The 11,564-nt window shown below is 39.3% G+C and overlaps 1 protein-coding gene across 1 annotated transcript; it reads left to right on the top strand.

The window, feature by feature from the left end:
- LOC109850676 (auxin-responsive protein IAA10-like) lies at positions 2,506-5,462 on the top strand. The gene is made up of 5 exons (XM_020420734.1): positions 2,506-2,811; positions 3,395-3,708; positions 3,807-3,909; positions 4,689-4,750; positions 5,156-5,462. The coding sequence occupies exons 1-5, from the start codon at positions 2,579-2,581 to the stop codon at positions 5,197-5,199; spliced, it is 756 nt and encodes a 251-aa protein (XP_020276323.1). The 5' UTR covers positions 2,506-2,578; the 3' UTR covers positions 5,200-5,462.

An 11,564-nucleotide genomic window follows, 5' to 3' on the forward strand; every position in this document is an offset into this window, starting at 1 on the left:
ATTCGCACAACAATATCTGTTCTTTGTCTAAATCTATTTTAAATTCTTGTTCAGTGTGAATTAAATTTGTATTGCCCTTATATCATGTCAGAAGTCTTCATTATACGCTCAAGCTCTAAAGTTATAATGATGTTTTAGGGTTTGAATTTAGCTTTGTTTTTATTAAATTAGATAAGCAGTATTAACCAGATCCTTGGTTTATAAATAAAAGAAATACTAGGATTTTCCATTTTTAGAAATTGAATGAATAACTTGACATTACATATGTTAGGACAGAAAAAACTTAAATATACTAATAAGGGCTTGGCTATTACTTATTTTATGATTCATTATAAGTTATTTATTACTTTTTTTTGCTATACGGCAATATAGTCTTTTAACATTGTTATGGTCATTTTAGCGATGGAAAATAATCTACAACCAATGGCAGACAAGTGTCCTACATTATGCATAATCAAGTCGGCATCTCAAGGTAATCAGAAGCCCAACTCGATCGACTCGATACGTCGACATCTGGTGAGGACAACTCGAAAGATGTCATATTTTAACGAAAGGTGTTACGTGTCGTCCTCTAGCTGAGTCGACTGCTTAACCATTCCACTCGGTCGACCAATCGGCCGACACCTTGCGAGGGTGACTCAAAAGACGGTACTTTTTGACTATCCGACGAGTAGAGAGACGACGAAACATCTCGAGCCCCCTCCTGTGTATTGATGATCAATCACCTCGCAATAAGTGTCATTAAATGCATTATGGACTTCATTATTCCTATGTTCCCCTAATAGTAATTATGATACATCGGACCATGTCAACACCGCACCCCCCATCACTTCGCATTAAACATCAAGGTGATCTCTTCTCTACTCGTCGGTCAACACTTGTAAAGTTGAACTGACTTGACCGTCAGTCCATGCCCGACATAAGTTACTATCCTACCCCTCATTCCACTATTATAAAAGGAGATATTATTTTCAATGATAAGGTAAGTTATTTGCTATTACTCTCTGTGCTTAAGAACTACTACAGTCCATTTTACTTCTTCACACAAGCAACTCGCTGACTTGATCGTCGGAGTAACAACCGAGGAACCAAACCCTACCACCATTTTACGATTTGTTACTTGTGCATGGAAGAACATCTTGCTAAAAAAATCAGACATTTGCAGAGTTAGAAGACCTCAGTCAATTTAATCAACCCTTTTTATTTGACAGTGTGATTTCATACATCAACAAACATCAATAAGTAGATCTACTTATAAGTGTCCGAAAAAAATAAGTTGGAGAGTCTTGACTTATTTTTCCCCTAGTTATAAGTTGAAAATAAGTAAAAGCAGACCCTTATCAAACACGATCTTCACACCTTATAAGTAAAAAGATACTTACAAGTAAAAGTAAAAATAAGTAGGTTGCCAAACATACTCTAGATTTGTCAAAAAAGAAATATGATACAAGAGTTAATGAATATTCTAAGCACACAAACTATAAAACAAGAACAAGCAATATTTAACTAGAAATAGACCCCAATAATATCGCCTTGTTATAAATAAAGCCCTCTAATTAAGTGGGTGGACCCCTTGATGAAGCTAAGGGGCTGTTTGGTTCGTTTTTTAACTTGGTGGAAAAGTTTTACACCGTCTCCATATCAGATTTTTCGTGGTCACGTAGGATATAAGCTTTCCGACGATTTTTTTCCATCTTTGGTTCGCTAGGGTTGAAGAATGGAAACTCGGTGAAAATCGCCGCCACATCAGTTTTTTTCCTCTCCCCCAATTCCTTCCTCAAACTCGTGAAATCGACGAAAACTGCAGCCACGTCAGTTTTTTACCATATAAACAAAAGTTTTCTCTTTTTTTCCATGCGAACCAAACACAAAAAAATAAATACATTGGTTTCCCACCAATTTTTTGTGCGAACCAAAGCGAAACAATCTATTTCTTGAAAAAGTTTAGAAAACTCAAAACTTATGTTTTTATACATGGAAATGAATTTTTCTATATCTAGGAAACGAACCAAGCAGCCCCTAAAAGTCGGAAAAGGGTTTCGTAGAGGCGGGTGGGCCCTCTTAACTCTATTGTCCTCGTAGACTCCTAATTGCTAAATCAAAAATTATTAATGGAGGGGACCTATCCATACTTAGGCAAAGAGAGCAGGGGTCTTTTTGAACAATTAGAACCACAGGGGGCCTGTCCGAAACTAGACGATACTAAAGGATGTTTATCTAAATTATCGCCGATGAAATATTCAAATAAGGAATAGCACCGGGAGTACTGTGCAAAATTTCAGTTCGTCAAAAGGAAATGACAGCCGTAGGCAGAAAATCTAAAAAAGAAAATAACGAGGGAAAAAAACCAACCACACAGAAACAACCAACATCCATCAGAAACTCACCAAAACTGGACACTTGTCATATCGCACGGCTCTCCGTTGTCACCCCCTCCTCACGTGATCATCTCCTCCTCACGATTCCCCAAACCCCACTGCACAAAAAAAACTCGAGTCCCGTCACCGCCCCCTCCTCCTTAAAACCCCCACCACAACTCTAGAGACGTAAAAAGAAAAAAATACGATCAAGGAAAAAAATGGGGAAAGAATTCATGGGTCTCTCAGAATCGAGCTCAGCCATCAACAACGACGACGAGAGAGAGGAGAGAGACGAAGATGAGCTGGAGCTGGGGCTGAGCTTGGGATCGAAGAAGCTCACCGGATGTCGCCGGATTCTGACGGCCAAGGATTTTCCGGCGGCGGTTGGGTCACGTGCGTCGCCGCTGTCGTCTTCTTCGTCCGTGTCGTCGTCAGAGGGAGCTAAACAAAGGTTAGCGGGCTGTTTTGTGATAATTTTTTTGAGGGATTTCTTTGATGGGTTTCGATTTGCACTAGTTATTTTTTAGTTTTTCTTTGGTTGGATGTCTGGGTTTTCCTTAGTTCCTATTTTTTTTAGTTTTTTGGTTTTATTTTAATAATTTAGTTTTTAATTATTTAGTTAATATGCACCTGTATTTATTGTTAGTTTTTATTCTTATTGATAGAATTTTTAGTTCTTATTCGATTCGATGCTTAATCCTCCGAGAATTTACTTCGGCATTTTTTGGTTCTTTTTCCATGTGTGAGTTTCTTTATTTATTATTTACAAATATATTTTCTAACGTTTAGAGAAAATATTTTTGTTCTTCTGTTGGTTTCTTTGAAATGATTTGTGATCCGACCATTAGGAGACATAGGTTAATTAATGAGCGAAAAATCGGAGGAAGTAAAAGAAAAGAAAAAAAAAAAATCAAAGAAACAGTATCCTGACCGAGAGATTCACGTGTTATCAGTAATAAAACTCTTTTTTACTGGTGTTTTGATTCTTGGGTAAAAATTCCTTTTTTTAATGAAGTTCTCAAACTCGTGAACAGTCAAGTGGTCGTCGGGTGGCCACCGATAAGAGCTTTCAGGATCAACAGCTTGGTTAACCAAGCCAAAGAAATCTCCTCGGACGTCGAAACCAAGAAGAACGATCAAAACCCAAGCGACGACGGCGAGCGCACCAACGCCAAGAGCCAAGGAAACGAAGCAAGCAAGGTCGAGAGCGCGAGAGCTGCTCGGTTCGTGAAAGTGAACATGGACGGGGACCGGATCGGGAGGAAGGTCGACCTCAGCTCCCATCGGTCCTACGAGACGCTGGCTTCGGCCCTCGAGATCATGTTCCATAGGCCCACCGTTGGGCTCGGTAAGTTCTTTTTCTCAGCTCCTTGGTACTTGTTTAGGAGTGGATTTGGGTGTGTTAACGTTTCCTGATTCTACATTGATCTTCTATTACGATTGTAGGTGCGTCGAAGGCGTCGAAGCTGTTGGGTGGCTCTTCTGATTTTGCACTGACTTACGAAGACAAGGATGGGGATTGGATGCTTGTCGGAGACGTTCCGTGGGGGTATGATTACCCACATTTTGATTGTTCTGATGTTAACAACATAACTCGTTGGATAGGGGTTTCGATAACACGAGACAATTTTGGAGACTATGCATCTGTTCTATAAAAATCATCTTGTTTTGGTGTATAGGAAAAACTAACATGGTTTCCTAGGTGGACAAATTTTCAATTTAGCCCAATTTCGGAACTAAATTCTAAAAAGAAAACGATCTATTTGAAAAATATTTACCAAACTAGCTGAAACTGGGTCGAATTTGGTGAAAAATACTAAACTTCACAGGACCTGGACTTCAGGTCCCGTAAAGTTTAACACCCCCCCCTCCCCCGCGAACTTGATTATCTGGTGCTCAAACTCCACATGATTTCAAGTTTTGTAATTTTTTTACCAAATTTGACTCAGTTTCAGCCAACTGGGTCGAATTTGGTAAATAATTTCTAAATAGGTCGTTTTTTGAGATTAAAGTTTCTAAACATGTTGTTTTGAAAATTTGTCCTTCCTAGGCTTAGTTTTAGATAGGAAAAACAACTTTCGAAGCTATGTTTACTTTAATAAAGATATTGTGATTATCTATATGTTTGTTCTCTAATGAAATTAAGTAAGAAACTGAGAAATGTTTGTTTTGATACTTTTTAGATAGAAAAAACAACTGTAGTTTGTAACTCTTTAGTTAATTATTTTGACTTTATAACGTGAATCTTGAAGAGGATGTTTGTTTTGATACTTTTTAGACCCTTTTTCTCAGTTTAATTTACTTGTTATCCAATTGCATGATAAATAGGATGTTCTTGGACACGGTGAAACGACTCAGAATCATGCGGACTTCTGATGCCACTGGACTCGGTAAGTTATACTATTAGGAATTAAAAGTTACTCTTATAGAATTAACAATGTCAAATGTGTGGAAAGCCTGAGCTTAATGTTGGCATTATTTGTTCAAGACTGGATTAAAGAATTAACTGTTGTTTTTTACAATTCAATTATAGTAATGTATTACAACACAGGACTCAGCTTAATAATGCCCATATTTATTTGTTCAAGCTGGAACAGACCCTGAAGTTAGAATGAATTTTAACATGTGAGGGTTTGTTAGTTATTTACGCAAATTGTTTATGATGTATTGAGTACTCTAACCGGAATCATATTGATTTGGAGAGAAATCTCGTTGCTGTTCACTTAATTTAAAATTTGATACAGTATTGACACCGGCTATTATCTTTTGGCTCCTGTTTTTGATTCTTACTGCAGCTCCGAGATTTCAATCTCCAGCCAGAGGGCTGCTTCAGAGCTAGGAGCGAGTGTTTTTTGCCCATTCAGATCAACTGCAACGCCGCATCCGTTCAATTTTTTTTTCGTCTTTGTTCGACCTCTTTTGTTTTTGTGGAAGTTCTTTCTGGTTGCTCCAGTTTTTCATTCTATGCGTATGATTACATATTTTGCTAGTCCGTGCACTCGGGTCTTGATACTGTAAATAATGTCATTTCATACGTTTGATTTTATGTTGAGGGTGTTTAGAGAGCCCAAAGCACACTCCTCTGTGCCTTGCCTTGTTCAATATGAGAAAGTATCAAACTGTTCTTTGGGACATGGCATTAAATGCGCACAAAATGGATGTTAACCCGTCAGATTAGTGAACATTAGGACTCATGTACGGATTCAATGGTTAACATTTATTTGGTGCACATTAAATATCATGGACTGTCTTCACCAGTTACTTCCTCCTGCAATATGAGCGCAAGGTCCTCTTGTTGTTAGTCTTGTTGCGACTGTAGAAAGATTTGTTTTGTTATCTCACTTCTGCTAGCTTTTCGTGTTGAAAGATTGTTACTGGGAGTGATTTATTTTCTCTCGGGGTTTATTAAGCTTAACGAAGTTCTCAATTCAGGATGCAGATCCGTGACAAATTCAGAAGTGCCAAATTTCGTTTAGTTCATCTTATGCTCTGCTGGCCATCATGACGACTACTTGAATGATTTACCCGGGTAGTCCAATTTTATTAAAATATCTCCAACAGGGACAAAATGTACTGTGGTTCTTTATCTCGGTAAAAAAAAAAGACCACCGAAAACCATAGAGATGTATTCAGTGAGTCGCAACTCAGTTTGGGGTACAATTTCATACGAGGTTTTCTTGAAAAAAGAGGGAACCCGTACATCCACATAAAAGTACTATTGCTACCCGTTTTCATGGGTTTTTAAGAACTTTCTTGTTCTAAATCAAGCGTGAAATTGTGCTTTCATTCTTTTCTATTGTTTGTAAAAAAAGGGGAGAAAAAAGAAGAGGAAACCATTGAGAAATGATTCATTCATACTTATTCCCTATTATGAGGAAACTCTATTTTTGAACTAAAAAGTTCAAAAATGGGGTTTCTTGTTATTTTTGACGCGGCAGGGGTTTCCTGGCCCTATTTCCTAAAAATTATAAGCAAACCAAGCTGAATGTGGGAAAAAAACAAATTTGATTGCAAAACTAATTTCTTGTGCAAAACCTTTAGTACTACGCCCGTGCGCCTGTCGGGTCTTGAAAAAGCTAGTTTCTGCTTTTCTTGTGCAAAACAAATAATCCAAGCAGACATTTTGATTTAGGGGCTGTTTGTTTGCTAAAAAAATGGAAAAAACCCTTGTCACTTCATATTTCAAGAGATCTTCCCCTGCCACATAGGATTTTGGTTTCAACCGATTTTTAAATCACATATTTGTTTCGTTTTGTAATTTAAAGAAATGAGGGTGTCACGTAGGATGTCACGTTAGATTTTTTAGAAAAGTGTTTTTACACAAAAAACATCTGAAGATACTTGTAAATATTACTTCAATAAATTTTTAATTACTAAAAGCACTGTTGAAACAGTGACTGTGAATAAAACAGATTGTTTAATTGCTGAAAATACTGTTACTATTGCGGCTGATTTCCATTTCCTTTTTTATGTTCAAACAAACACAAGAAATAAAAATCCAAACACTGTTACTGTTGATGTCTAGAATCACACATTCAATAGGGGGGAGGTTGTCTACCGAGGGAGGATGATAAAGGATAAAGGAGCCGACTCCCCCTTCGACTTTATGCCTAGCTCTGAGCGCACAGGGTGGACTGATGGCCTGCACACACAAGGAACGTCGGGGTACGGGGCGTGTTTCCCCCGTGGTACCTCCGACGGTCAAGTTAGAGGATGAGTTTGAGGGAGGTTTGGGGATAATCCCTAGGTCATTGAGGTCCATGCATGGTACATTCTCATTTTAGAATTTATTTAGAAGCAACTTGAAGAAAAGAATGACTTCTTAGTTTTTTGAGTTCAAAGAACCTGAGTCCCCAAAAAGCCTGCTGGTCCTCTGTTTCGGATCCATTGCCTCCCTCTTTATAGGCTGTTGAGGATAGACACGAGGCTTCATCAGGGGTCTGAGGACGATGATGGGGGATGATGCTAGAGTAGTGTTATATGCTCTTAAACATCCAATATATTTTCTATTGAATATTAATTGAGTTTATTATTACACATGTTGTTTGGGTATCTTTTATACAATTGTTATATTATTCTTAGAGATTATTTTGTTAGATCATGCACTGTGATGGTCACTTGCTTGGAGATATGATCTAATTCAGAGATTTCTTAAATTTGTGCTTAACCTATAACTAGTAAATGATAGCTTTGTTATAACAGGTTATTATGCATGACAACGACATATGAGATGTGATGGTTGATCTCAACTATCGGGAATGAAGATTCCCCGAGTGTATGTCATAAGCGCATATTTGATATGTGTAGTATAAGACCTTATTTGGACTCTCTAGGACGAGTCACCTAAGAGATAGAGAATTCGAATTGTTACATGGTCCCTTAGACTTGATGATATTATCATTTTCGATTTGGTAATCTAATACTTTGATATGATGGTTAAGCTTGTTTTACAAGTGTTATACAACCTAAAATGTTGGGTTATTAGATTTCATTTAGAAAAATAATAGATATCTAGATAGGATCCAATATACTCATTTTTATGAGTTAATTTATTATGCATATCCCGTGAAGATATTAAATTCCCGTCGACGGGTGATTTTTTGAAATTATTTTTCTAAAATTATTTTCTTATAAAATAAAATATTTTAATGTTTTAAAATAATTTTTTATTTATGTTCATGAGATTGCAATTTTAGGATTGAGCAAATAGGTGATTCATCCTGTTTAATAAAGTTTCCTAAAATAAATTGATACTGGAGGGTAGGGGTGGGCAAAAACCAAAACAAACCGGTTCAACCGAAAAAACCGCCCGAAAAAATGGATCGGTTAACCGAACCGAATTAAATGGATGAGAAGAAGTCTCTAAACCGTCCGAACCGAATTAAACCGGTCTGGATCCGGTTTGAACCCCTGAACCGCCTAAAAAAAATCGAACCGAATTCTTAAACAAAAAATAGCTGCGAGCCTTGGGTGTGAAGAAAATTTATGGTTGAATGTTTAGCATTTAAGAATTATGGGGTGGAGTTTATACTAACATATATTTGAGTACGCTGATAAAGTTAAGTGAGATTTCCGTAAATCAATACAAGATGTTGAGGTTGAAGGATAAATTTAGTGTTTTGGTCAAATTTCAGTGATAACATGAATACAGCTTGCTGGTGCTGGATATCAAATTAACCTATAGTATAGGCTGTCAAGGATATAAGATAATTCTTGATGAGAAAAAGGCTGCTAAAAATTAACAAAAATCATCAAAAGGTGTGTGTGCCTGCCAAACATTGTTCTTTCTCTAAAAAAGGCTACATAATTACATGGTCCTCCTAGTGTATTAAACTAGTTATATTCAGATCATACAATTTGATTAAGTGGCTTAGTACAGTTTTGATTGTTTCTTTTCAGTTTTGATTGCTTCTTTTCAGTTTTGGAATTAACTAAAACTTACCCAGATTTTTGAGAAATGAAGTTAATTCGGTTCAAAACCGAAACCGAACCGAACCGAACCGAATTTCGGTTGGGCCGAATATTCGGATGAAGGGGAAAAAATCTGGATCTGGATGAAAGTTTTGAGAATCCGAAAAATTCGGATTGGATGCGGATTGGGCTTAAAACCGAACCGAACCGAATACGCCCAGCCCTACTGGAGGGGACTGAATGTAAGATAATATTATTCACGAATATTTAATCTCATATTATGGAAGAGCTTTTATGAACAGTTGGTCGGATAGAGATTTGATTATTAAATTAAAATTATTAATTTGATTAATAATTGGTTCTCGATATGGGACCTAATTGGTCTCACTAATGTCATTAGAAGATGTTTATATGTAATACAATTCTATTTCTATCCTAATTGTTATGGGAAGAATATTCTACCTTTAAATGTTATGGATAGAGTTTTAAACATTTAAGAATTGTTTTAAAATTAAAATCTATAAGGAAGGTCCTGTAGGCTGTCTAAAAATCATAATAGATAGTTGATCCCCCATCAAACACCGATGATGGAAGTTACAATCTGACGACTTCCAGAAGACTACAATTTAAGGACTTTCACGTAGAAGGCTACAATCTGACGACCTTCACGACAACTGATGAAAGCTCTAATTCAACAGCATTGTATGGTGTAAATTTGATTTCCCGAAAAAACAGGGAGTGTTCGTTTGTATTAACAAGAAAGCTTATTACAAACTAATAATCAAATGGTTACAACAGAAGCAGAGGGAAAGCCCTCTTTGTTTTGTGTGGGGACTTTAGGTGGCTATAGGACGCTTCGCTCGATGCTCGTGTCGAGTCTGCTTCCCTTGGACCGTTCGATCGAGGTTGCTGGAGAGCTTCAGTTCGCAGTAGAAGCTCGAATCGATGGAGTTCGGGTCTGCTTAGTTCGCCGGCGATCGGAGCTCGAAACTAAACAGTGATGCTGCAATGCAAAGATTATGCAGAGAGCTTGGTCTCAACTCTTTTTCTCCAAGTTTTGCGACCTCTCCTCCAGTGTGCTGGAAGGGGCTTTTAAATGGAAGAAGGACAGCTTGACTCATCCTTGAATTATGGGATGTGACCACATCTTCTTCAGAGACGTCTAGCTGCTCCTCGATACCATGAATGGTCATTCGAGGGATTGTGCTTTATGTCCTGTCACCTAAAATGGGAAGGCCCATCCTTGTATATGAGGCAACGGCCGTCTGCTATCCGAGTGGACTTGACCAGCATTAATGAACCGCATTTATGAGTTCGCAGACCGATGAGGTGTCTGTCCGATCACTCGTACTGTGCGTGACCGCCCGGCGTGCTTTGAGCACGGTGCTTTCTCCTTTCCGGTCAGGAGAGGCGGCGAAGTAGGTGCACAGTACTCGAGTGGGTCTAGCCAACTTGCCGAGTGCCGGCGGATCCAGCTCTTGACTCAGACAGCCGAGGTGAGTCGCATTTATGAATGCTCAGGTTGACTCGACACCTGTCCAGGCCTTCGTACTGTGAGCGGCCGCTTGACGGTCTGGGGGTACTGTGCCCTCTCCCTTCGGGTCGAGAGAGATGGGATGGCCCATCCCAGCACGTGGGGTAGCGGATACCCAGCTGTACTAGTGGCCTTGAGGTTTGCAGGCGGATTCGTCTTTGGACTCGGGCGGGCGAGTCGAGTAAGAGGCGAACTTCAACTGATCTCAACTCGTGCAAGCGAGTCGGTTATTCAGGCGAATCTGGAACCGAACACATCTGACGGCCATGCGGCTTAGGCATGCGACTTCTTGTGGGCGAATTTCCTGTAGGCTCATCAGAGGTATTTTTTTTTTACCGTCTACAAGCAATCACAATCAACATCGGGAGTTACAATCTGACGACTCTCATATTTTCAAGGAGCCAAGACGAAGATTACAAGAGGACGATCTATGCAAAGCTCTAGCAAAAGAGACTACAAATTGACGGTCTCTTCATATTAGAATGCAGATATCTCTCAACTCGTAAGGAATTTGGCAAAACAGAGGAAGCGAACCAAAGCCTTTGGCTTGGTTCGGATGGCCTCGTCTCGTCGAGATAGCCGATTTTCATATATAATTCGTCCAATTCCGACTTACGGTTTGAAAGTTATGACCTGTTCTTCGCAGCAAGTTATGTTCTGAAGTCCGTCTGCAAGACTGGACTTCGTCAGAACATCGGGCTTAGCTTGAAGCTCACCGAGCCCACCTAAGGCTCACCTCTGCATCCCAGATTCAAAACGCAGAGGTCGTTCCCGCGTTCTAAACTCAAAACGCAGAGTTCGTGGCTGCGTTCCAGACTCAAAACGCAGAGGCCGTAGCTGTGTTCCAAACTCGAAACGCATAGTTCATGCAGAACTCAACTCTGCGTTCCAGGTCCAAAACGCAGAGTTCACCTCTGCGTCTCAGATGCCAAAACTCAGAGTTCACCTCTGCGTCAGATGCCAAAACGCAGAGTTCACCTCTGCGTCAGATGCCAAAACGCAGAGTTCACCTCTGCGTCAGATGCCAAAACTCAGAGTTCACCTCAGCGTCAGATGCCAAAACGCAGAGTTCACCTCTGCGTCTCAGATGTCAAAACGCGGAATTCATCTCTGCGTCCCAACTGTGCGTCTCCAATTTACAGAACGCGTGCGGCCTCTGCGTTTCAAATCTCTAGCAGAGATTTAACTCTGCGCCTCAAGCCTTAGGCGCAGAGTTAAGGCCCAGAACGCCAAGTTAGGCGTTTGACTTGTTCAAACAC

This window comes from Asparagus officinalis, chromosome 1, assembly GCF_001876935.1.
Source record: "Asparagus officinalis chromosome 1, Aspof.V1, whole genome shotgun sequence".
NCBI classification, from domain to species: Eukaryota; Viridiplantae; Streptophyta; class Magnoliopsida; order Asparagales; family Asparagaceae; genus Asparagus; species Asparagus officinalis.

Coding starts and splice junctions, on each gene's coding strand:
- LOC109850676 (XM_020420734.1), top strand. CDS start 2,579: ATGGGGAAAGAATTCATGGGTCTCTCAGAATCGAGCTCAGCCATCAAC. Junction 3,709..3,806: donor TAGGCCCACCGTTGGGCTCG/GTAAGTTCTTTT, acceptor TTACGATTGTAG/GTGCGTCGAAGGCGTCGAAG. Junction 4,751..5,155: donor TTCTGATGCCACTGGACTCG/GTAAGTTATACT, acceptor TTCTTACTGCAG/CTCCGAGATTTCAATCTCCA.